This window comes from Platalea leucorodia (assembly GCF_965183815.1).
Source record: "Platalea leucorodia genome assembly, chromosome: 15".
In the NCBI taxonomy this organism is placed as follows: domain Eukaryota; kingdom Metazoa; phylum Chordata; class Aves; order Pelecaniformes; family Threskiornithidae; genus Platalea; species Platalea leucorodia.
The window spans coordinates 1,091,771-1,117,870 of record NC_138837.1 but is presented as its reverse complement, the minus strand read 5'-3'; the positions used below and the strand labels follow the sequence as shown (position 1 = coordinate 1,117,870).

Sequence of the window (26,100 nt, the reverse complement as noted above, 5' to 3'; positions counted from 1 at the left end):
CGGGCCGCGGCACGGCGGGACCACGCGGTTACACCTGGGTATCGCCCTGCCCGCAGGGCAGTTAGGGGCTGGGGACAGGCAGGGACACAGCGGGCAGGGAAGGACCCCCAGAGGCAGCGACACGGCCTGAACCCAAGCAGCGCAGCGGGGTCGCTGCTGGCGGGAGGGGAGAGGAACCCTGAGCCCCGCGCACCCCGTCTGCGGGGAGGTCATTAGTGCTGCCCCTAATGAAGCCCTGCTCTAGGATTCAAAGAGAGGCCGCCTCCGCGAGCCGTTTCCGACGGCGGGGTGCACCGTGCCCTGCGCCCTGCGCCCGGCCTCCTCCCAGCGCCCGGCAGCGCTGTAATGGCGGGTGACGAGGCTCACCTCTGCGCAATGGGCACCACCGCAGGCAGCGGGGTCTTAAGTACAGTGTTATATGTAAAGAAGCGCTAGCACCAACAGACAAACTGAATCGGTAGCGATAAGAAATTGAGAAATAGCACAAAGAACAGCAACATATTAACCTTGTCCTCACACCTCCTGCGAAATGTTCTTAAAACGCTTCCCAAGACCGAGGCTCCCGCGGCGCTCTGCAGGGACGGCTGCCTCTGTGCTGCCAGCCTCCCCGCCTGGCCTCAGGCTGCCCCAGCCTCCCCATCCACGCCGAATTACCGGCAAAGCGGGGCACTACGCGGCGACTTCACACCGCTATTATGAAGCTGAGTTTCCTCAGATTTCACACACTCAAATTAAAAGTATTAGAAAGAAAATTAGCAGCCTGCCAGATCGTATCCAGGGGAAGAAACTGTCACTGTAACTAAAAACGTGAGCACCTCGTCAGTGTCTAAACTGCAGGAGCATTAACTGCCGCAGCCGGAGCAGCCCAACAGTGGGATTTTGCTCTGGAAGCCTTTCAGATCCTCCGCGTATCGGTAACCTCTGCTGACTTTGTTTTATGAAGCTTTGTGAATGGATTCAGGTTTACAGAATTTCTACAGTTGCTGCTCTTGGGAGAGCAGCCAGGAACTCCACCATCAAAACAGATCATCTGTCTAAAGATGGCAAGACACGCGGACCCCTGAGGGTGCATTGGATAATAGCAGTAATATCAGTAACAACAGAGAGAAATGCCCTGCAGGGAAAAACCTGACTGCAGAACTTGGCATATTGCTCTCACCCCGCAGCTCTGCGAGGATGTCTGCGAGACTGCTGGCGTTCGGCAGCGGAGGGAAGAGCCATTTCCACCAGCTGATTGGGGGAAAAATCATAAAAATATTTTCCACATGCAAGCAGCTGTGAATAAACCTGTCAAATATTTACAGGCCTGTCAGGGTATTTGTAATGGAGATCACAGTGTGGCTTTTGAATGTAAAAGCTTCTGCTTGGGAAGACAATCAAGTAAAGTGGATGCTCCAGGTCTATTATTTAGCCCAAGAGCAGACCCAGCACTACAGCTCTGCTGGCAGAGAGGCCGCTCCGGCCTGGGAGGAACAGATGCCTATTCCAGAATCACACTCCTTCACATAATGACATGAAGACTCCGTTTGCAAGGACCTCTGTATTTTTTCCTTATAGTTTAGCTAATTAAGATTTACTTTGTGAAAGAAAAAGTGAAAAAAGCTGAAGTCAGGTGTGGGATAAACAAGGCACAAGAGAAGAACCTGCATGAAGGGCAAAGCACAGCTATGCGGGAGGCGGTTCCCTTAGCCCAGGATCGGGGTTTAATTACTGGAGAAGTACGGTAGGAAAATCCATGACCAGAGCAGGAAAAGACCGGCTGGGAGGAAGCCCCTGCTTCTGCCCCGCCATCCCCAAGCCAGGGACAGAGCAACGCGTGGCACAGCTGAACGGAGCCTCTTGATTTTCCGGCATCCTGGCACTGGTACACGCTGGTACACACTGGTACATCCTGGTCCACACCGCGCCTGGTGCCAGCGCTTCCACCCGCCTTCGGAGCAGGCGCGCGGGGGCAGAGCGAGGTTGGTGCTGGACACGGGGCTCAGGCCGGCAGCGCGGGAGCTGCCCGCAGGGGCAGAGCAGCCGGCGCCTGCTGCCCGCACAGCCGGCCGGCTCGCCCGGCACCGCCAGCCACGGCTTCGGTGCTACGCTGGGCACTACCTGGATAACTTGAGACCAACCTCCCACCGCCTCTTACAAGCTCTACTCATTCCAATTGCTTGCGCTCAGCAGCAACTGCAGGCACCCTGGCAGAGCAGCGCCCTGCCGTGCTCGGGGCTGTGTACGCGCCGTGCAGGTTGCCCCACGCTGCTGAACTTCAAGTGCAACGTAGGTGACAATTAAGTCAGGTCCGGTTCAGCGGAGAGCACAGGCAGTCTGTATTTGCAGACTCCGTCTCCTGGACAGAACCACAGACACCGCACGGCTGACGATGTACTCACAGAAATGGTGTTTTTAAATCCCCAAACCCAAAGTCACCGTGTGAGAACACATGGTGCTGGAGGGAGGGAGATCCCATACAGAAGCGGATGCATTGCATCCACCTCTGTGTCTCTCTTCTTTACCCATCTGATTCTCATGAACCCTCCTGTCTCGGTCCTCATCAGAGGAGGGACTCGGGCAGCCCCTCGGCCTGCTCTCCATCTCTGCTCAGGTTGCTTGTGCAGCAAAACCGTACAAACCATTAAACCACAGCCTCCTATTTTTTAAAAAAATGGAGCGGTCTTTTCTGCCGACAGAAGCTGAACAAAAAGCAAAAATGGTATCAAGGGCTACACACTCCTACGCTTCAAGACAGCCACTGTGGTGAGGCACTACCGTGTTTTAGAATTCACAGTCATGGCACCAGTTTGCAGCCTCTACGTTTGATGGTCATCCAGAAAATTGACGTATTTCCCAGTCTGGAAACAACAGCTGAAGATCTTTACTCTGTTGTGGGTTTTGTTTGTTTGTTTTTTGTTTGTTTGTTTGTTTTTGCTTTGTTTTGTTTTTTTAAACCAGGTTACCTATAGAGGTAGTATTTTTGTTCAAGTACTTGAACTACTGTGAAATACAGAGTTCTATTCGTAACTCAGTCCAATCTCCTCATAGAAGATCCTGATTTTCAGATGAGACAAAGAGTAATGAAACAACAGGCACCAGAAGCCTGAGTCTGAAAATAAGCCAGAAGCTAAAACAAGGAGCCTTACCCAAAAGGGACGCCTGTAAGCACTAGAGGACATTAAAAAATGACACATTAGTAATATCAGAATATTGAAATGCCATATGTAGCCTATTCAAGAGCAAGTGAACCTGTATTTCCTCGATAAAACAACAAAATATAAAGTTAACTGCATCGCAAAAATGTCCCTTATTACTTTAATGTACTAGTATATTGCTTAATGAAAGTTCTTAATTGTAATACAATTAATTACATACACAGAGTCCCCAATTACATTTTCCAATAAGACACTGGCTTTGGTACAGGTCTAAAGGCACTAAACCAATTTTAATATATTAAGACCAATTTCTCTTGAATACTAATTACTATCTAATGATAAAATGAGAAAGAGGAACTTTCCAGAAGTAAGATGGTAAGAATAAAACTAAATTAGCCATGAATAGTTTGCTACTACACATAAAAGCATTTCGCATTACAAAGTGCAGGCTTTTAGTGTAAAGATAAATCTTAGTGTGAGTTAAAAAGTTCTGCATACTGGAAACAGTTTATTAGTTTGAATGCCATTAGTAAATGCTGGGTAGATAGGGGTTTTCTCCATACATATTTCTTAATAATGGAAAGTTTTCTGTTTCATTTAATACTCTGAAATAGAAACTTTCTATTTGCCCAAAGGAAACTGGCAGCTATTTTACTAGCAGATGTTTGGCATCATACATATATATATTTATAAATGAATATGTGACTATGAAGAACACATTTAAAAATAATAGCTGTTATAACAGAGTTTTTCCTGACTGGCACATCTAAGCTAAAAATATTTGAAATAAAAACAAAACGCAAAAAATGGCTATTTCATTTTGATGTTAGGATTTTCAAGCTATTAGTTTATTAATAGTGCGCAACTGTCAATATTTTTATTCTAATGCCATGCCAAAAGATAGCTCCTTAAGCACTATGAAATTCCATTTCTTATTGTGTGTTGGGGGAACCAGGCTCTGCACAATGCATGAATTATGACCGATGTTACACCCCGTGCTGTCCTTGGGCAGCTCTGTGTGCAGAGAGTTAACGGCGTGGGTGTTTCACCTATCTCCCCGAGCAGGGACAATGGAAGATCACTTTAAATTTACCCACATTTTGGGGGAGAAACTACAAGCAGAAGATTTCTCCTGCATTCCTTGTTCGAGTTTGGTGTCAATTCAGAAAACATTCAGTAACAGAACAGCAGAAAAGAGGCAGATTTCACGTAAGCATTTATTATTTTGCCTAGATTACTGTCAGCCTTGAACGAACTACAGCAGTGACTTGCTCTTGAACTCTCCAAAGGCAAAGTGTCTGCTCTGCCTTCGCTTTGCCATGTTCCAGGCGCTGGCTGACAAACAGGGGACCCATAAATGGGACAAAAAGCCACCGCCTCCCAACGCGATGCCACTGCAGCAGGGGAGGATGGCGGCTGCAGCAGCAGCGGGAGCACGGGGAGCTGCGGGGAGCTCCCGGGGTCCAGCCCAGGGCCTTCCCCTTCGGGGGATTCACCGTCCTGGGGGGGCTCCAGACCACGCTCTTAGATGGGCACCGTCAATTTGCTTCAGGAGGGCCAGGAAGGCTCACGAATCAAGAGTACTTTCGACTTGACAGCCTCAGGGATCTATCCTACACCTTTCCCCGTTCCGTTCTGCCGAGCACCCTGCTCTTGTGTCCCCTCGCCTAGGAGGGAAGAGGAGCAGTCGCTGCACAAGGACTTCAGGGAAAGGGAAAAGCGTTCCCCCAACATTTCGACTGATGTTTATCTTGTGACCAGGCCTCTGAGGCTCTCCTGGAGCAGTTGCTACTGATGCAGAGCAGACCGAATGCCTCCTGCTAAACCTCTTACAAACTTAGGACAGATTTACTGTAATGGTGCAACCTGAACCTAGTCACTCACGAGCGCTAGATACAGCTACAAGCCACAGCAGGGATTCCTCCACAGATGATGAAAACATGTTAAAAATGCAGTATATACAATATACTTTTAATTACAGAGCCTGGATTAAAAAAAAATGTTATTTTTAATCAACACATGCAAAACCTATGAAAGTATGACTAGTATGCATCTTTTCATAGATTAAAAATCAATACAAAAATAATAGCCAGGATGCAGACGTCAGTGAATTCTGGCTTGTGGAAGAGTGCAACTTGATTAGTGAGGTTAAAATTGCTCCATTTCCTCAAGCATAGCACCCCTGCCACCTCCTGCCGCGGTCTCTCCTGCAGTTTCTTAGAACCATTTTATGAAGAAACGAACCAGGAGCATCAAGAATATTTTGGGAGCAAGTCCCACTCCACAGAGAACGGCAGCCAAAACTGCGAGTGCTTAATCTCGGCTCCAGCACTGACGTCCGGCCAGCGAGCTGGCGGCAGCCGCGCCTCCCCTCTGCTAGTCCTTACATGGCAGCAGAGTCTACTACTCGCCACCGGAACGAGGAGGTACTTTGGGGATGCTCTGCTGTCATTCTGGATAAAATACAAAATGCTATAGCCAAAAAGCATAAATGGAAAGGTCTAATCTTTGTAAGGAAAGAAAAAAACCTCTTCTGCTACTTGAAACAGGCTCTTACTGTGATTGTTTGCAGCAAACACTCTTGAGCATGGTCTTGGCTGAAAGCGTGAATGCTACCAGTTTCCTCATTAGTACAATCAACGTTTTTATAGCTGGATTAAAATGGAATGAAAAAAAAACCCAAAGTGAGATCATGACTGTTAGAAAGAATGAGGGATGGACCAAAATGCTATGGAGGACAAACACAAATTAATGTTAGGTTTTTTTAAAAGTTTCATATAATTCCTTGTAAAAAAATAAATCAGGGAATAACATTAGGACCATTAAAACTGTAACAGAATAAAAATATTTGAGCATAGCTGGTGAGAAGGGTATTTGTCTAGCACTTTAAAAATCATCAGACTGCTCTGGTTGTACCTGCATGGTTAATTTCTTTAAATTCTATTCGAAATAATCAGTGCCTCTAACAGCCGTATCGACGTGGCAAAATAGGCTGCAGACCAATCACGTTATTCACTAAGCAATACCTGCACCAGAAAAAGTTTCTTATTTCCAGTGTTTTTCAGGGTTGGTCATAACTTTACAGAGCAGAGTTTAACAGAAAAAAGATTAATCATGAAGCGATAAACAGGATGCAGACTATTTACTAGAAGGTACGAAATCCATCATTTCCCTCTGGAGTATTGGTTTGGCACAACTGAGAAGTGCCTCAGGAAAGAGTCTCATCAAAACTTACTTGCCCAGACAGCACAGCTTGTATTCCAAAATACATAACTTATGTGAGTTTAAGCAATTTACAAGAGCAAAAGTGAAAAGGGGAAACATACTGTTCTCCCGGACAAGGCAGAATTCCAAAGTGCTCTGGCTCTCCAAGGTACAGTCTAAATCTACTGGGACATTAGGTTCACTCTGCTTCTCCAGCCGATACTGAGGACCTGAAACATAAAGTAACTTGTAAAATCATCTGTTTTCTAGCAAAGTGATGGCTTATCACGTTCAACTAACATGAGATTACTCGTAGCCCAGAAGTAAGGCAGGTAGATGTTTATGTTTTAAAACTCTTTGCCAAAGGGAAGGGCCCTATCATAAAAAGGTGGAGGATGGTGTGCAAGGAAACAACGTATGCCAGTCATCTTCAGCTGTCTAACGCTCCCTGACAAACTGCTGTCCAACATTTCTGTATCACCACCACACCAGACGAGGCTGTATTAAACACCCTGCCCACGCTGCAAGGCAGGGGTACTGCCTGTTGTAGGAGACACCTGCTCAGACCTTGGTGTACATCTACGTTGCACTATTTGGGCATCTTTCCTGACGTGAAGAAGCACAATGTGTTTGTTTGCTCCCCTTCGCTCTGCCCTCTCTGTGGCTCTTCACAGACTGCAGACAGGCTGCTCGAACGTCCCCCCGGCCGCTGTTTGCGGGGGGACGGAGCCGCCTCCCGCGCCGCTCGGGGCTGCAGCACGCCGCAGTCCGGCCCCGCCAGCCACGGCTGGCCCAGGCGGGAGCTGCCCTGCCTGCCCGCGTGCGTTGCTCTTCCAGCTTGGGAGGAAAGCCTGCTTCCTCAGCACAGGCTCAGCCCCGCGGACACTCACACTCTCCGCAGGTACGGAAAGCCAAGGAAAGCCGGGCTGCGCAGGTGAGCATCTGCACCGAGCAATATCTGGGAAGGAAAGCAACCCTTCTTTTATGAATTGCGTTTTGCGAAAACCAGCTCCCTGACACCAAATTTGGCTATTTCTACCTCTGCCAACGGTGCCTTTCTCAAAAGGCTGCCCTTCGGCAGCGCGGGGTAAGGATCTCCTGACACGTCGGCAGTGGTCGGCGCTGCTTTCCAGGCCGACTCGAGACACCGTGCCGGCTGGAGTTCGGCATCACCCAGCAGCTCAACAGCTCCAAGGAGCAGAAAGAGTCATCGAGAGTCAGATTTTATCTTTTTCCAGAGATCTGTACACTGTTAACATTGAACTGCATCAAACATAAGCGCGTACAGATGCTGTTGCTTCATATGAATTATTTTCATATACACTGCATTTAACTGTAGATCTTCAAGATTCAGGTGCCAACTACCTTCTTCTCAAACCAAATCACCGCAGGAAAGATACTACTTAAAAAACTGTTTTCCAACTACAGAAAATGTATTACAAATTTTTTACAAAAATTAGGCCACTTTTTTCTAGAAATCTTTTAGTTGAATGGATCCTTAAACTATATGCCTTAACTGGAATCAAAAAGGAACACACTAGCACCATTCCAGGTGAAACCCTGTAAGCCAGCCCCGGGCCTGCTGTCCGAACAGCGGGCGGGGGGGCCCGGCGGGGCGAGCGGTGTGGCTGGGGCAAGCCAGGCGCCCGGGGCCCGGGCAGAAGAAAGCCACTTCCAAAGGCGGGAGCTGGCGGAGGCAGACGCGCTCCCGTCCTCGCTGCACCCCCACGCAGCGCAGGGCCGATCTCCCCTCCTGCTCACATGAAGTTCTCAGCTGCTTAATTTCTCTATAATCCAGTAAAATAACGCTAAACAGATACTTAAAAAAAAATTTAAGTGATGCAAAGCACCTTTAACCAGGTCTTAATGTAACAAAAAATCCTAGAACTGAAATAACGAAATCTATTCCCTCTTTATCAGTACTTAAAGTATTTCTGAATGTTTCCTGACTTTGAATTATGATAGTATATGATGAAATATTTAAAACATATAAAAAAATTAAGTATTTTAGCCTCAGATGGCATGCCTAAGAAATGGAATTTGTTAGCCAATTAATTTTAAATTTACTACAGCAGAATTTCAATTACGGCTTCTCATTTCATCTCCCCAGAAGCCATGTGAAGCGCTCGCTGCACGGCCCAAGCGCGTTCTGCTCCCAAAGTGGAACATTATTTCTCCGTAAAACGGAGCCCCCTCGTTCCCGGTGACTCTCAGAGCAGAGACAGAGCCAGGCTATTTGCAGGCCACAGGAGGAAAGCACAACTGCTCCCTCCGTGCCCAGCGCGACCAGCAGCCGCACGTGCAGCTGGTCGCAGCATTTACAGAACAAACTGCGCTCAAGAAACAGCAAAGACGTCTCATACCAGCGCAAACAGCAGAAAGGCAAATATATACAGCACCATCATTTCTCCTCTCCCAGCTCCTGGAAATGTGATTAAAAATCTAAAATAAATTAAATAAACAGAGGCCTGGCTTGTTAGGCAGAAGCAAAATACACTGAATTGAAACAAATATCAAAGTGGTAAATCAATTTGTATTTAAAAACTGGTGTAGGTTTAAAACCAGAATCAGCGACAGCAAAACCTGCTTGCTTTGTCCGTTTGTAAGAAGCGCCTTCCAGAGGTTCCCAAACCACAGCCAAAGGCTGAACGACAGCCAGCAGAACCGCTGGTTCCCATCTGAACGCCTGTGTCCTTGGTACCTGGTACCAAATCCCAAACTCCACGCGCTCCTGCCACCGACGGAGCCTCGTGCCTCCACCGGCGCCACAGCCCACGATCACCGGGACCGGGGTCTGCTGACGCCAGCGCCCATCGCTGTGTCCCAGCTCCCTGGTTCCTCATTACAGCCTCTCTCCCACTCCCACCCCAAAAACATTCAAAGTCAGAGCAGAGGAAGCAGTGAAGTTAGCCCCTCTTGGAGCCATTAACGGCGGGGCAGGCCTCCCTGAGCGTGGCTCCGCTCCCGCCCAGCCTCGCCTGGCACCTCCACGGGTGCCCTCTCGGGTGGACGCACCCAGAACATGTGTGCGATGAGCCAAGCAGGTCTATTCCATAAAACACATTTTGAGGTATTATATCTTCACCGCTAAATAATTTCTGTTCATACCATTTTCTTTCATACGCTCAGTGCTGCGCGAGAGCTGCAGCAGGGGCCTGGCACTGAACCACAGGCTGCGCTCTCCAGCACAGAGGGATGGACTCGCCCCTGTGCTGCTGAGACGGTGGGATGGGGCAAAAGGACAGACAGCAATGCTACCAAAGCCTTAAAATCAGCAGAGAATCATATGCACACAGCGACAAGGGGCCAAGGTTAAAAGGAGGAGCTTGGCAGTGGTTTACCCGCCCCTGCGTGGATCCCATTCCACCAGCTGGATCCACTCAAAAGAACATCACCCATCTCGGAAACAATCCCCACGCTGCTGCACGAGCTTCCCGCCACGCTGCGGAGAGCCATCGGTGATCGCAACCTTCAGCACCGCCACGCCAATGTCAAAGGAGGATTTTTATCTGCAGCAACTTGAGAATCCTGTGATCAGGTAAATTATTTTCTCCAGTTTGTGTCATGACTGTCTGCTAACAAAGCAATGAAATAGAGCTACAGGTCGGAAACCAAGGCAACCTTCCATATGAGTAACTCCTTTAAAACAGAAAATACTAAGAAATTCATAAAAACGTGTAAATGGATTTTTAGAGACTATCTACTCTTAAATAATATATTTTAAATATCTTTACACATTTACACGACCTCTGCTTCACAACAGATGAAAAATGTTAGGCTGATTCTGCGGAGGAGTTTTACTACCAGACTTCTCTCACAAGTTCAAATGATGTCATTGTAGTAGAAATATTAGGTAATTTAATGGTCTCCTAACAGAATACTGCTCTGGGAATTTCAACAAAATTTCAAGTGGTAATACCAAAGCTGGATTTTATGGATTTCTGTAATCTGATGCAAACGCTCTGCGCAGTTGTAAAATAAACCTTTAAAACCCTGGCACGTAGCGGTCCTGGCCCGCGACCCAGCAGAGCTCCCCCGCTGACGCAGGGCCCGCTGCTCCGGCACGTCCCGCGCCCGGGGGCTGCAGCCCGGGGCTCTCGCATGGCGCTGCTCGCTGGAGCAAGGCGGAGAGTAAACCACGCGTATTATGTTCCACCACCAAGCTGGGAGCAAGTACGTTCAAATGGAAGTTGCCAGGGCAAAATACGCAGAAGACAAAGCCAATGAATACAAACCCCTCTTCTAGTTCTGTAATTTTGTCACAAATTCTTGGAGAGCGAGAAACCGTTGCTGGGTTAAAGCAAGCAGGGCTGGAGAAAAAAGCGTTCGTGTGTCTGGAGAGGAAGGAGGGAACCAAGGCAGCAGTCTGAAACGAGCCACAGAACGGTGAAAGAGAAGTGGCTGTACCTTCAAGAGAACTCTTTTTGTTCAAAAACCAGCAGAGGTTTGTTCGGGGCCCCAGAGGCACCCCGGCCTCCCCGGGAGGGTGGGAGAGCCGGGCCCCTTCTCCGCCAGATCTGGTGGCCTGAGGCATGGGGTCTTCCCCATTCTTGGGCCACGCTCCTGGTAAAGCGTCCCCGCATGCAGGAGCGAGTGCCTAAACCACACACAGCCAATACTACTGGCAACAGCAATTTTCCCCTTCTCGACTGGTTTTGGTGTAGCGACAGACCAGCACCTGCGGAGGAACAGGGCTAACGTCGACAGACGGAGCTGCTCGCTCCCAGGGCCGCGCTCACACCCCTCACCTGCGGAGCTGGTCCTCCGTAACACACGTCCCTTCCGCTAAAATCCCCATTTAACCATCCACACCACGGCTTCAGCCTACAGATATCCATTGTACTTCGTTATTTCAAGATACCCCCTTAAACAGAGAAAGGTTTATCAGGAATTAATAACAACAAGGAAACAGCCCCCAGTCCTACACCCACAGCCGCCCTATGGCACAATACAAGGGTGCCCCAGGAAGGATCCCACCGCATAATCAAATTAAGCAGCTCTCTTACAGAAGGCGAATGGCCATCCGCATAACAACAAACCAATTCTGTTGCCATTTAAGCTGCAAAGCCTTCAGAATGGGGTTTTGAAAGCATGACCCATCAGTTCTAATTTTTAAAACTTATCCTTTCAGTCAAGACTAGAAAAAGGCCCATTCCAACTTTTATCTTCACTACAAAGTGCTGTTATCTTGGGCTGATGTCAGGAGCTCTATCTCTCTTTCTGCTGACAAGCAGAGACGAGAGAGATAAGATTGGGAACGAATCTCACTTCTCTGAGTAAATAAATAATCAATACTCATCTAAATGTAAATGAGAAAGTATCCCCCTCTGATAACAGGGCTCTTATCAAACAGCCAATTTTCTACAGACATTTGGCCTCAACCAAATCACCATCATTCAGCCCCAGCCTAATGGCTAAAAATCGTAACTAAATTGAACCGATCACCAGAGATCAACTAAGTTCAGCCATGACTACTACAGGTTCAAATGTTTGGAATGCAATTTTTCCCCCATTAACTTTCAATAGCAATGAAGAATACCTCGGTCAGGGGGTGAATCTGCACAATAAACAAACACTAACACTTAAAAAGAGAATGAGGCTTTAAACAAAACCCCAAATAGTTAATAGGGTAAAATGCGGATTACAGAAAGACTTACCTCAAAATTTAATGTTTGTGGAGTTGTCAAACCTAAACTAAAAAACCAGTATAAACAAAAAACCCCAAATGGTTTAGAACGGAACCTATATTTTAGTGTTAGTCTCTGCAACAGACGACATCGCTATGTCCTATTTATCCCTTATCTTTGCCTCCCTCTCAAGAGCTCCTATAATTCTCACAAGAGCCCCAGTTCCAGCTATGCTCTTTGTCAGCTGCTTCTGCTCCCTTTATGGTCCACGCATTTGTTCAAAATATCTCTGAATTTCTGATTTCCATAACACTGACTTCCAGAATTTACTGCACTGTGTGAGAAAAAGTATTCCCTTTTGTTTCAAAAAGCCACTGCCAATTCACCGCTTTTGGGGCAGGCAGTTCTTGTCTTGCGTGGTAAAACCCTCCCAATTTACCGCCTCTGCCACACGCACTTCGCAGACCTCTCCTGTCTTTTCCAAACTAGAAAAGATCTTCTCTACTCCGCATTTCACACCTCTGATCCGTTCTTGCACTCATCCATTTCTGCATCTTTTTACTTCTATATTATCCTTTTTGAGATAAAACATAACAATTAAGATGTGGGCGCATCATGATTTATGGACCGGCATAGTAATGCTTTCTGTTTTGTTCTCTACTCCTTTCCTGATTTCTGATGTTCAATCTGTCTTTCTGACTGCTCCTAAGCACCGAGCTGAAATGTTCAGAGAACTACCCATGACGACTCCGGGATACTTTTCTTGACTGATGGAAGGTAATTAGAGCCCATCATTGTATACATATAGTTAGGGTTGCTTTTCACCATGTATATTATTTTGCACTCATTGACACTGAATTCCCTCTCCCATTTTATTGTCCTGTCACTCAGCATTGTGAGATACCTCTGCAGTGCTTCACAGACAGCTTTTATTTGCACTATTCTTACTTCTTTTGTATCAACAGCGCATTTTGTCACATCAGCATTCACATCCTTTTCCATGCCCCACATTAACGGAACAATGCAGGTTCTACCAGTTCCACTGGAACTCCACCAGTAACCTAGTTACTAATAACGGAGGGCCATTATTCCTATTCTTTGTTTCCTGTCTTTTAATCAATTATTAATCCATGTGAGGATCCTCCTTCTCATCCTGTGACAGCTTAATTGCTTTATGAGCCTTTGTCAAATCTTTTTTGGAAATCTAAGCATGCTATATAAAACACATCATCCTTATTCAGATGGTCTCCGGCTTCCTCAAAGACTGCTCACCGGCACAACCTGCTCTACAAAAGCCGTGCCGATTTTCTCCCTCAGTATATTGCATTTGCCCGCATGTCATCTATTAATTCTGCTCTTTGCTACAGTTCCATTTGACGATTCTGCAGTTTGCCCGGTAAGGAAGCCAAGGTACACGGGTCTCTCCTTGAACTCCTTCAACAAACACTTGCCACCGTCCACACCCGAGAGAGCAGCAGATACGAGGGCCATATCATACATCAGATTTAGCAGTACAGCATCTTCCTATCCGACCTCTACCAAAGCTCTCAGTGACTACTGCCTGCTCATGGTGGCTTGTTACTGTTCGTGGATTAGTGGCACAGCTCCTCAGACGACTCTCTACAGAAAGGCTCTGGCGCGAGAACACCTTCGGCCTCCCAGCGCAAGACCTGCTGAGGCCTGCGGCGGAAAGGGGTCCGCACCCCGCTCCATTTCAGCAGAACAGTAAAACTCGTCTGCTTTTACAGCAGGTGAAGACCTGTCCCAGCGAGCCAGCAAGCGCTATGCCAGGAGCTGAGACCACCTGAACGCCCGTGGTGATGAACAGCGTGATATTTTGGCCCGTCACCCAAAACAACTGCAGAAGTTTATACGGTGCTGTAGGAGGATTTCCATGCCTCTGTACAGCCAGCCCCCGTCCCCGTCGCTCTCCCTCGCCCGCCGCTCCCGCAGCCCGGGCGGCACTCGCGCGAGGGCCGGCGCTGCTGCACGGGACGAGCAGCGCAGGCGCGGCGGCGGCGGACGCGTCACGCCAACTCGCGCTCACTGGGAGGAAAGCGTGGGAGCGCGCTGTCGCCGCAGCACTGCCGGGCACGCGGGACCTCGAGCGCTCCTGTGTGTACGGCTGTAATTCCAAAATAACACATGAAAAATCAGAAACGTAAAGACAGTTAGGCAGTCGTCGCCTAATAGCCAAGGCGGTAGATGCCAGGCAGAGAGCGAATAAGCAAAAGTGAGCATGAGCTATGTTTCAGGCTCTGTCCGCGTACAGAAGTAAGACAGGAAAGCAATCAAAAGAAAATAGTTGATAAACATTTAATGTTGATGTCTGCGGTACTTTCCTATTTCAAGTTTCTCCTTTCACAAGGATACATGATTTATTGCTTCACTGCTCCAACCCTAGGTTTTGAAAGTGTGATTTCTTTTGAGTTTAAACTATATTTATATTTATTTTTTTGTTATCACTTTTTTATTATTGCTATAGAAAATATTTGCTGGAAATATGTTGCAGCTATTACAAGGTCATAAAAAAGAGGAGGTTTATGTATTTCTATCATTTCAAATAGTCTGTCAGAAAGTATCAGTCGCGCTAAGTGTAAGACTACTGGATTCCAGCTTTCCCTCTGCCAGCACATGGGCAGCATATGGAAGAATTAAAATAGCTCAGCGTGGATGCTCCGTGGGTGCTGGCTGGGAGCACGCGAACCGAGGCACCGCATCGTCCTCGGGAGGTGCTCCCGGGGGCCCGGTCCGCCCCGGGAGAGGCAGGGCTGAGGACCAGCCTTCCCGTCGACGCCGGGCGCCGACCCTGGGCCAGGCGATGAATACTGGGCAAGGATTCCGAACAAAAGAGGACTGAAGAAGGAGAGAGATCGATACACTGCGGCGAGCACAGAGACCGGGAGCGGAGAGAGGTCTCAGGCCTCCTTCTGCAGGGTTTTTCTTACACCATGACAGAAGGGGCAAGGATTCCATTGTGTGCTTGGCAATGACAATAAAACAACAGAAAATATGTAAACAGTTTGAGAGGAAATAGCTGTAAAGCCAGAATGTTTACATCTCAAATCCTACTGCTATGAGGACATCTTAAATCTGTTTATCTGTTAAAAATCCCCAAAGCCCCTCCACACCTCTGAAGTAGAATAAAGATTTTATCATTACAAATGCAAATACTGGTTAATAAATAAAGATATTTTAATAGTGAAAACAAACTTTTAACATCAGGCACAAGCTTGAGACTTTTTTTTTTTTAGTCCAATCTGTTTTTTCTTAACTTGCACTGTTGTGACATTACTGAATTTTACATACAGATATCTGCTGCTCTCCGCAGAAATACAGATGGTTTTTGTAGAAATAAACAGTCATTTATATGAAACAATTGTAAAATAGTTTATGGAAACCAGTGGTGTAATGCATTCAAATAAATGCCAGGACCGGCTGATGGAGAGCCAAGGTGTTAAATCACACTGCTTAAGAATTCAGCTGTGGGAAACAGATAGTAAATCCAGAGTGACAGAATTTCCAGTGATGGCAAAGGTTTCTGACATCTAGTCCAATACACAAAAACTACAGCAGTTCAAACCCATTTTACTTAACACTACCTTGACAGCCAGTGAAATTAAAGAATTTAGTCAAAAGCCCCTTAAAAAGAAACAAACGCTTCATTTATGTATTGCTTTTTTGTAGAAAAGAAAACATGCAGCATAACTAGCAGCAAACCACTTTGCAGAATATTAACAAAAGTGCTTTATTTAATTGCTACTAGAGAGTTTTATTCTTTTTGCATTAGCAAGATATAGCTCTAAATGAAGCCGAAAGGAGAAAGAAATCATCGTGTTTGATCTACAGTGTAACGTACCTGGAACAGAAATACAATATACGGATTTTTTTTTAATCACAATTTAAGAGAGGGTGTCGGGGCCAGCAGCTGCGCGTGGGCCGGCAGGGCAGCACGCTTAGGGCCCGCGCCCTGAGAGGGCACCGCCACCCTCCCGCGCGTCATGCCTGACGCGGAGCAACGCGGGGTCTCTGCCGCACCGACCCGGGTCGCAAAGGGGAACGGTGCTCTGCCCCGGCTACAGACGGACAAGCAGCAGCACTGCAGCACGGGGCACCGCAACCCCCCGCGGGTGGATGTCAGGCTTCACAGAAAACTAGCTGGAAGGAGACGGCCCCGTGAAGGTACCTGGTGTATCGGTTGTACCTTCTTTCATCAGAGTGGACAAAATAAACAAAAAAGTCTCTGTCATCCAAACACTGAACTGTGGAATTCAAAATGTCACATAAATTACAGCTTTATTACCAATCCAGAAGAACCAATAAATGTATGATTTCAATACCAACAGCTCTAAAATACACTCAGTTCAATATTTCACTTTCATTTCAGAGGCCAGACATGAAAAATTTTCCTCAACCATTCAGGCTGATGTCCAGAATCCCATCGGCCCAAAGGCACAGGACTAACGAGCTATTTCAGTTCTGACAAACTATTCACAAACTTTATTCCCAACGAGGTGTTCCACGTACGCCAACAGCCCCGTCCCCCCGTCACGTCAGCGTCTGCTCAGCATCAGCAGGCTGGTGAGAAGGGGCTGGCTGAAATAAATTATTACCGCCGCAAAACAGAGATGGAGTTTGTAGGCAGAAGGAAATCATTTCAAGCAGCCTCTGTCACGGCCTCTCCACACAGAGGGGCTCACCCTGCACACCACCAATCCTGCCCAGGAAAATCTGATACGAAACCAAGCAGCGAGCAATCCTTCCTCTCTCCCTAACACACACGGTGGCAGAGAGCAAGCGCCAGACCCGAACGCAACCCCGGGAACGCGGGGCGGAGGGTGCTGCGCAGGAGGGGTAAGGAACGGCGCAGCCCGGCGGGAGCGAGGACGCCGGCTCCTTCCCGCTGCTGCACGGGACCGGCGGAACGGGGAGAAAGCTGGGACAACTGGGGCTACACGTTTCACTCACCTTTTTTCCTGCATTGCCTCTTTGGTGAAAGGGGGGCAGCAAGCAGGAATCTTGACCAAGGATCTACAAATAGTTATGTTCTTTTTAATTTAAATCCTGCTAATATAAACAGCTTAATGCAAGGAAAACCAGGATTTCTGAAGTATTTCCAGGTAAAGCCATTCATAACTGGGGGCACAAGACTCTGCAGGGATGCCATAATCGCTGAAAGCCAGAGAAATTCAAAACTACCATTAAGCAGAAAAGCACGCATGTAAACACGAGGAAATACAAATTAATTGGCTTTTCACTGTCACAGATGCTGGGGCTTCCATCTCTAAGAGTCAGAGCAAACATACGCATCGCCTACTCTAACATATTTACTTTTAAATTTAAACTCCTCAGTTACCATCATTCAATGACAGCATCAAACTTTAACGACAGTTTATTCTAATTGTGGCTCATCTCTTAAAAATGCTTTAATCACAGGGCTGTGGTTTTACATAGTTTCCTTTATCTTCCCAATTCTCCTCCTTTATATATACAAATAAATACATATATATATGCAATAAAAACACACCCCTCCCCCCTTTCCAGCCATTTCTTTTTGTCCCATTGCCCCGTCTACAAGGCGGGGAAGAGGAAGCAAAACCCAAGCCAGACCTACAGCTCCTCCAGCAGCCCCAGCAGCCGAGGAGCGGGATGCTCCGTTGCCAGCCGCGCCAGCCAGCCGTGCGGGACGCTGGCCTGCGGCAGGAAGGGCTTCGGTGGTTCTTTCCTGGCCCGAACACCTACAGCCCGTTAGCTCCTCCTCTCCCGCGCTTTCCAACACCCCAGTAACCCCCACCGTGAACTGGGAGAACAGGCGCCATCCGAAAGGTGCTCAGAATTAGCACTTTTCCCCATACTTTGTCTTCTCCTGCCGCACGCAGCCACCCCCTCGGAAAGGAGAGCCACCACCCCTGCTCCAAAGGGCGGCTGCAGCTCCGGGTGCCCGGGGGACAGGGACGCCCTGCCCTGAGCCAGGCAGGGTCCTGGGGGCGCGGAGATGGGCCCCCCAGCACACTCCGCTCCCGCTGAGAGCACGGGCTCACAGCAAGGTCCCTTAGGAACTCCCTCCAGCCGGGCACCAGAGTCTCAGTCCTCTGATGAAAGAAAAACATTTACTGATGGAGAAAAACAAGCAAATGTTTCACTAACGCCAACAGCAATCTCAAGGCAACCAACACATACGCGTCCAATGAGTTCAATCTATTCAGGAACTTACAAGAGTTGTATTCTGTTTTGGGGATCGTTAGGGATATTTTTAAAAGTCACAGTGTTACACTTCTTTAAAGACCTAATTTTCAGTAATTTAGAAATGAAAACGGAGAAGTGTACGTAATAGGAAGCAGATTCTGGGTTTGGAGTCTAAGGCGTAGTTTCAGGGGAGCCGTTCTGCACGTGCAAGAGACTCCGGGCGCTCGCTCTAGGTACCGGATTCGCTGAGGACCCCACAGAAATCTATTTGCCTTCACAACTGAAGACGACCTGCTCCACGGAGGGAGCAAACCTGCGTGTTATAAACGGCTCCAGCTTCACTGCCAGCCTCCCCTGCCTGCAGCCCCCACTGCGCTCCAGCGCTGCCGCCCCGAGCCGCTCGCCTCCCTCTCCGGCCACGGGGACTCGGAGCTGTCGTGCCCCTTCCTGGCGCTTTGGGAACGCCAGGTCTCCTTAGCATCTGCGGGAGGCAGGAGCAAGACAAATCAAACACGGCACCACACCATCGAGAGTGAGGATTTACAAACACAACTGCTGAGATACTCCAGGAATAGGAAAATCGTGGGACAGGTTTAAACGAAAACCTTCAGCGCGATTTCCCTTGGGCCTGGCGAGGTGCTTGACAATAAGTGTTTTTTCCCACAAACAGTGTCTTTGCATTGCCATTTTCGCTTATGTCCCCTGTAAGTTTTGAATAAAATGTGTTTACAAACAGTTTCAGAAGCGTGTTTAAGACAAGAAATTTGTCATTAAAAGTGGTGCTGAGACTGAGATGTTAGAAAGTGAGTTTTCAAACAAAACTCAGATCTCTCTTCCCGAGTTGCTTTCCGAATGGAGGATGAGCCTCATGCAGCGCCCTTTATTCTGAGCTTCTGCTCTCCAAGTTCTGAAGGATAACTGAACAGCTTTGTGCGAACAAATCTGAAACACAGGAATAACAAACCGTTCCAAAGCATGGTTCTGTAAGAGATTGCGCTCTGAGTTACCTGGTGATGGAACAGATTATTTTAACTGGCCTTTGCAGCTATAATTCCTTTGATTCTGTTGCAGAGACTAAAATACGATATGGAGACTTTTATTTTCATGTCCTATCCCTGTTTCTCGAATTTTTCTCTTTCCTTATTATTCCGCTTCCTGTGGCAGTGAGATAATACACTTAGCCAGACTAGCAAGATTATTTTCGACTATTTTCGGTCACTTTACACATTTTAAAGAATGCAAAAAGCACTAGTTGACAGCTGTTAGGGACTTGAATGTTATTGTAAAGCAGCTGTTTTCATTTATAGAAAAAGTATTAGTCTTTCTCCAAACTGAACAGAATACTAAGTTAATAACTCCCACTCTAACCTACGGAAAATACAGGTCATGTCTGTGAAATGTTGGCAGAAGGTATTGTTTATAACAATTAAACTTGTATAGCATTTTGTTCTTAAAAGGATTGAGCAGTTCTTGTTCGGGGATGTTTGCAGTTTGAAGCAGCTATTAAATAATAATCAGTAGCATGTTCACCCTGCAAAGAATTTCTACTTAAAATCAGACAAGATTAATCAGACAAGGCTTCTCTGTTCACAAGAAATTTCAAATGAAGAGAGGCTGACATGGACCAGAAACAGGCAGGATTATTCTAACGTTTCAACATTTAGCGTTGTTTAGTTTTGTCTCTCGTTTCCTTCTAAGAACATTCAGTTTTTATATACTGACATCAATGCTTAATTTGTTTGAAAACAAAGCCTCTGTACACATTCTCTCTGCATTCTTATTTACTTTACATTAGTATTTATAGCCCATTCAGTCAAGCTCCGGAGGAAAAGGCAACCGGCATCCCAGAGAATATATTTGTTGAAGAGCCAAAGGAATGAGACAGCTCAAAGGCGAGGAAGATCACTTTCAAGTGTACATATAGTTCCTGCACATATTTAATTTGAGAATCACTATGGCATCAAGATACACAAGGTATCAAGAATGAAGTCATCATCCTTCTTATGTTCTTGAAATTGTAAGCCACGCAAACGTATTTTATAGAAAATATTGAATGCGGGCTTTAGTGCAGATATAAAAAGCCTGATAAGATCTACTTGTCTCCTGCGCACTGTGGGCCGCTGCCAGGCCCAGCCTTGGCTGTGCTGTGATAGCTGAACATAAGGGTCTCTGCATTTCATCTTGGAGGAACTGTGCTTCCCTTGGTCCAACTGAGAGCCTTCCTAAAAAGCGGGATTTAAAATGTGCATCTGCCATAACCTAAATTCCTAGGCTAACTGGGTAACACGTAAGCATTGGTTAAAGTAAGACCAGCAGAAACACACACCAGATTGACTGCGTAGGAAAATCATTCAGCAGTAAAGCAAATCAAGTTAATTGATAACGGTATTCTGCAGTTATGCAACATGATCCGTATGACCTACGAAACCTTCTCTGCAAAACCGGAGGGTGGGATTTTAAAAGCATGCCTAATATCTACCCTTTTTAGAAGTTAATGTTAAGACTTACTGATTTCTGGGGAGCAGAATTATACCAAGTACTAAAACACCCAAATCTCACCTTCTAAAAAGGCTTTTCAAGACTCCATTATTATATCCGTCCAAGATCCAGACAGCACCATATCTGACATTTTCACTGATAAATTCAGGAAGAACGAGAAGTTCTTATGCTCATGATTTCAAGCATGTGATTCCCTTTCTGTAGATCTGCCACACTGCAGACCAATTTTATATTTAAACCATCAGCTGCTGGAGTGCTCACAATGTTCAAAAACGTTCTCAGAGAGATCTAGACGTTGCAAGTTCATACAAAGCAATCCTTAAACTACCCATGGATATTGGGGTTCTCTACGGGGCCGTTAACCCAGCATCTCAGCACGGCCCAGGCCACCGTGACAGGCACCGCAAGGTCCCTGCAGCGCCGAAGGGAGCGCCCAGCTTCCCCTCCTCGCTGCTGTGGCCCGCCGTGGTCAGGGTATCACCCCATCCTCAGCCTCCTTCTCCCCCGTTCTGGCTATTTTAAGAAAACTCTTGCCTGAGAGATGCCACCGAGCCTCCCTCAAGGTGGTCCATCGCTGGATTAGACCAGTCTCCTCTGGGAGCTCATTCCACAACCAGGAGTGTTTTATTTCCAGCTCTCGCGTAAAATATGCATGTGCAATACATGCTGCTGAGCACGCAATAGGTTAAACAAATTGATGATAAAGTATTCTACTTAGTTATTTTTCATTACCATAAGAAAACATCAATTACATTTCCTATTTTATGACTGTACACAAGGGAATCCATTACAATAACAGAGAGGTTATATGACTGCTTTTGCTGCTTCTTTCCTAGGCAAAAAGAACAGTTAGTTTTTAAAGACAATGAAACCAGCCCGGAGAAAAGGAACACACACCAGCATATCTGCATAGACAGTTCCTATCCTGATTTATCCAGCCTGACTCCAACTAATTAAACATCTGCCTCAACAATTTCCTCTGCAGATTTATCTTTTCCAGTACGTAGCACTGACTGGTTGTTACAGGCTTTTCCCTACCTTGCAGCCATTCCCATCTACTTCTTCCAGTCGGTTACTGGGGCGCGTGGCATGAGATGATACAGTATTCCCGTTAGCCCCCTGCTGCTGCCTGTTGTGGGACAGGTCACCGGGCTCCAAAGCACCGCTCCAGTACAACCACGTCCTCTATGAAACGACCCAAGGGCCACGGTTCCCTCGGCTGTCACACATACAGGCTATTTTACCACCCGCGTTTCCTGTTGTTTGACTCAAAAATTATTATTTAAAAATGGTCGGAGTTCATGCCTCTAAGGCAAAAGCCTTGTGACACCAAGAAAGGAAAACTGCAAGGAATGTGAAATAGTTTGAGTAGTTTGCAATAATTTTATCTAACAGAATATCTAAACAGAGGTAGGCACAATCAGAATATTGCTTCCAATCCTTTCATGCCACTACGAAACAAAGGTTGTACCCAACTTCTATCTCCTAGTGACCTACACCTTCCTGCAACAAGTTGAAGTTAAATAGCGTTAAAAGTCTTTATTCAGCTTTAGTCTTTTCAACAAATGGGATTTTGAGATGAACACATTGATATTATCACTATTTTTAGAGGTGTAGTTCACACTACAGCCACGGGAACGCCGGTGCATGTGCTGAAACAACGTGCGGAAACCTGGGCACTGCGCGAGCCTTCGTCGAGGGAAACTTTCTGTGCCGCTGTCAGCCTCGCGCCCCGGGAGGTCGGCAAGGGCTGGTAGCTGCAAGGACGGTAACGGCACTTTTAAACCAAAGTCAAAGCCAGAGAAGCTCAGAAGGTCATCGGCTCACAGAGGAGACCGAGGCTTATAGATTTTCAGGAACTTGCAACTCAACTGCTTGTTGAAAAACCTACTTGTAAGTGGCAGATTACTGCCTGAATAAAATAATTAGAGAAAACGAGTCTAGTATTTTAGCCCGGGTCATGCTGGGACATCCCCTTCCTGACTACACAACAGAAATGCTTCAATTCTTTCCTCACCCAAAACAGCCAACCAAGGTTTGCATTTTCCTACAAACATAGGAGCAATTTGAAAAATGTCATGTGAGTCAGTGGTGAAAATAGGTTAGAAAGCAATTTCTTATACAAGTACTTGAAAACAGCATGAGCTGTAAACATAATAAATTAATTTGTCCTGTGAAGACTGGTCTGAAGGCACATTGAAAATGTGCAGAAAAGTTCACAGGCATTCCAGTTTCATTAAATGATTACAAAAGCTTTTAATAAACATGTTAAGTCTATTTTTAGTTAGTACTTTTCAAAATCAGATCAACTTAAAAGGAAGCGTTGCTGAATGAGAAGAAATGCTTTTCCTAAATTATGTCTTATCCTTTATTCAGAACTTTTGACATCCTAATCCACTGCTTAATAATGACTTGAACTGCAGCGGCACAGGACCGTACCGTGCTAATAGTCTGATCTTAAATTCCATTTATCTGTGCATCTCCCAAGGAAAGTAAGAGGCATATCCACTCCAAATATGAAGGATCTGGTGGCAGATGAAGAATGATGACAAAATCTTTTCCTCCTCCCGCTCCAGCCTATCCGTGCCGCTGCGGTGGCACCGAGCGCTCGCTGTCCTTCAGCGCGGGCAGCCGCGCCAGCCGGCCCCGCTCCCCGCGGCGCAAGGGGACGGCGAAAGCTTGTTCGGGATGCAGAGGGCAGCGCAAGCAAGAGGACCCCTCTGTGCAGACGGCTGCAATTTCTGCTGTTTTAAAGATGACAGGCAAGAACCTCCAAAACCCCCCTGCCCTGCAAAGTCTGCTGGCGGATCAATCAGTTTTGGATAAGGGGAGTAATTGGGAATAAGGGAAGTTTTGGGTAAGGGAAGATAATTTTAATAAAAAAGTTTAATTTGTGATTTACCAATTTAATACGTAAATACCTAATCTGAGAAGTCCCTTCACCCATGTGACAGTATTACATGACCATTTCAATAATGCATTATGAGCACTCACGAGCATTTAAAAAAATAAAACAAAACATGTTTCATTTATGATATTCAATAATATAGGAATTCAAGCAGAAACCTTTCCCTAGAGTGATCACTCTTCTCGCAGAGACTCCAGACCCTGAAGCTTACAACTGCAGGTCCTAATTCTGGATGTATCTATACACAGGCTTAAACTGACATCTGCAAGCAACACCGACTAGTTCAAGAAATCCAATTACACATTCAAAAGTAAATATACCTATACGTAACCGAAAGGTTTTTAGTCATGACTCCTGCTGTGGTTATATCCACAGCAGGGATGATGGTCATATCGCAAAGAGGTGAGATGTCACATGGATAATTTATAAAAAGTAAATTTAAATGACTTCTTACATAATTAAAAAAAACCCAAATGATACATAGGTGCTTATATACCCTGTTACAACAAAGGTTTCTGAGCAGGAGTGCCCAGACAGTAGAAATGCATGTATTAGCTGAAGGAATAAATGACAGCCCCATTGCATTTCTAAACTACTGAGCAAAAGTAACAAAATAAAAGCAAAAACAAATTTCAAATGGACAAAGAGTAAAACATCTGTTACGTGAAGGAGGAAAGTAGTTTAAAGACTGAGCTAAGTGAGTCCTTTAGCCACCTCCCTTCAGGGAAGAGAAATCTGACCCCAGGAAATAAATAAAAGTCACCCAAAAAGTGAACAAAAGAGGTGTTTGAAAAAACCAGAGCACCATTCATCGCAGCTAACGACTTGTTCATTATGAGTGATGATGGATAAAGACTTCTCACGCTGAGATGAAATCAAGATTTATATGCATTGTTTCCTCTCCCAACTTGTGGGAAGATCATCATCATTTAATTCTATCTCTGCGGCCAGTGATGGGCATCCAGAGAGCTGGTTATCAAACGGCGCAGTCAGCTGGCAAAAGCCGAAACGTGCAGTTGGCACATCTGGACCGAGCCGCCACAGCCGAGGGTGAACAATGACTCCTGGCCAGCGGCCAAATTGCTGCAGACGCTGGCGGGTCTCATCTACAACCACCCCTACCAGCATCCCACCCCCCCCTTTTTTTTTTACGAGAATCAGATTTTCATTGCTTCATTCAATTGCTCTCCTCTGCCATTTTTTACAGCTCTTATCGTTCCCTTGGAATATGGCCTTGAGACAGCTCATCCGTGTCCTTCACTGTGTTATCTCTTCTAACTTTTATTAAAACTTCAGCTCTCATCTGAAGATAGCTAATTAAATCCATGACAGATTATACACTCGTTTAAAAACTGCACTGAACTACTTTTTCTAAAGAGAACAGGGTTTATTTTCTTTTCCCAGAGTTAAAACTAAGGGTATATAAGGAGGTTTCATTCATTTACAAAGACAAGATCCTTATCGTTACCTAGTATATAGATAGGTTTATATTAAAGTTCCTTTGTTGCGTGACAAGACTCGGTGCAATTTCTCACAGTAATTATTTCTTGTTGCTGGAAGGATCTCTCAGCCTTATGCTTTTGAAATATATATACTAACATATATGTGAATGCACATTTACACCCTGGAAAAGCATTGCTCTAAAATATAAATGCAAGTACTGTAAATTGTCTTTTTTTTTAAATGTTGATATGTCTTAACTATAACAGTACTATTTTGACAACATTGCAGAAAGTAATTTTTTCTTTTTCTCTACAAGTAACCATGAATCCTTTAAATTATTTAAAGTAATACTAAGCATCATTTCCTTACCGAAATTAAAAGTATACAAATTCTATCAAGGACTGGTCTTACTGTACTTCCACCCCTCATCTCCAATTACCACTAGCTGGACTTGAATGCAAATGGCTTTGTTATCATAAATAAATATTTGCAGCAATGGATATACTGCTCTGCAGCAAACATTATGCAGCTCCTCCGCTGTCTGCGTCTTGCCAGTATCTAGACCACAAACCTGTGCGCAGAACTGCTTTGGAGTGGTGCTGATAATCACAATACCCACCGAAAAAACCTGAGCGTCTTTCACAACAGTTAGAGAGAGATATAAAATATGCTCATGGAAAAACACCCTACCCTCTAGAAAATACGATAAATAACCCACCTGAGCCTCTCTGTGATCCCTTCCTTCTCTTTAAGGCCTTTTGTAAGATATCCTTCATGGTGACCTTCATACTGTCCACCTGAATAAGTGAGAATCCATGAGCAGCATTTCTGCAAGACAGATGCACATTCATTTTTACAAAATAATCATCAGCAGGCAGCTCACTGCAATTTTCATTAGTTTCAAGCAAAGGACTTGTGAGGCACAACAATTAACAAAGTTGTGCTGTAAAAGTAAGTTAAAAGGAGAAACGGAGCAAACTCCCTTAGAAAGGCAGAGACAAAAATGAAGAAAATGGGTTGAGATTCAAGGTGTGTAAGGAATTTCCTAATTTATCTTTATTTTTGATCAATTTGTGTTCATCATTACAACAGAAAA

The 26,100-nt window shown here is 45.9% G+C and overlaps 1 protein-coding gene across 7 annotated transcripts in view; it reads right to left on the bottom strand.

Moving 5' to 3' along the window:
- MAPKAP1 (MAPK associated protein 1) overlaps positions 1–26,100 on the bottom strand; it is a 108,390-nt gene that overhangs the window by 22,133 nt on the left and 60,157 nt on the right. For 4 of the 7 annotated variants that reach the window (XM_082327755.1, XM_082327758.1, XM_082327756.1 and 1 more), the window contains exons 7-8: positions 25,723–25,832; positions 6,464–6,571 (exon numbers count right to left, since the gene is read on the bottom strand). In XM_082327755.1, the coding sequence (XP_082183881.1) occupies positions 6,464–6,571; positions 25,723–25,832 (218 nt within the window). The remainder of the gene's footprint in view (positions 1–6,463; positions 6,572–25,722; positions 25,833–26,100) is intronic. The other 3 variants (XM_082327757.1, XM_082327760.1, XM_082327761.1) reach the window with 1 other exon arrangement.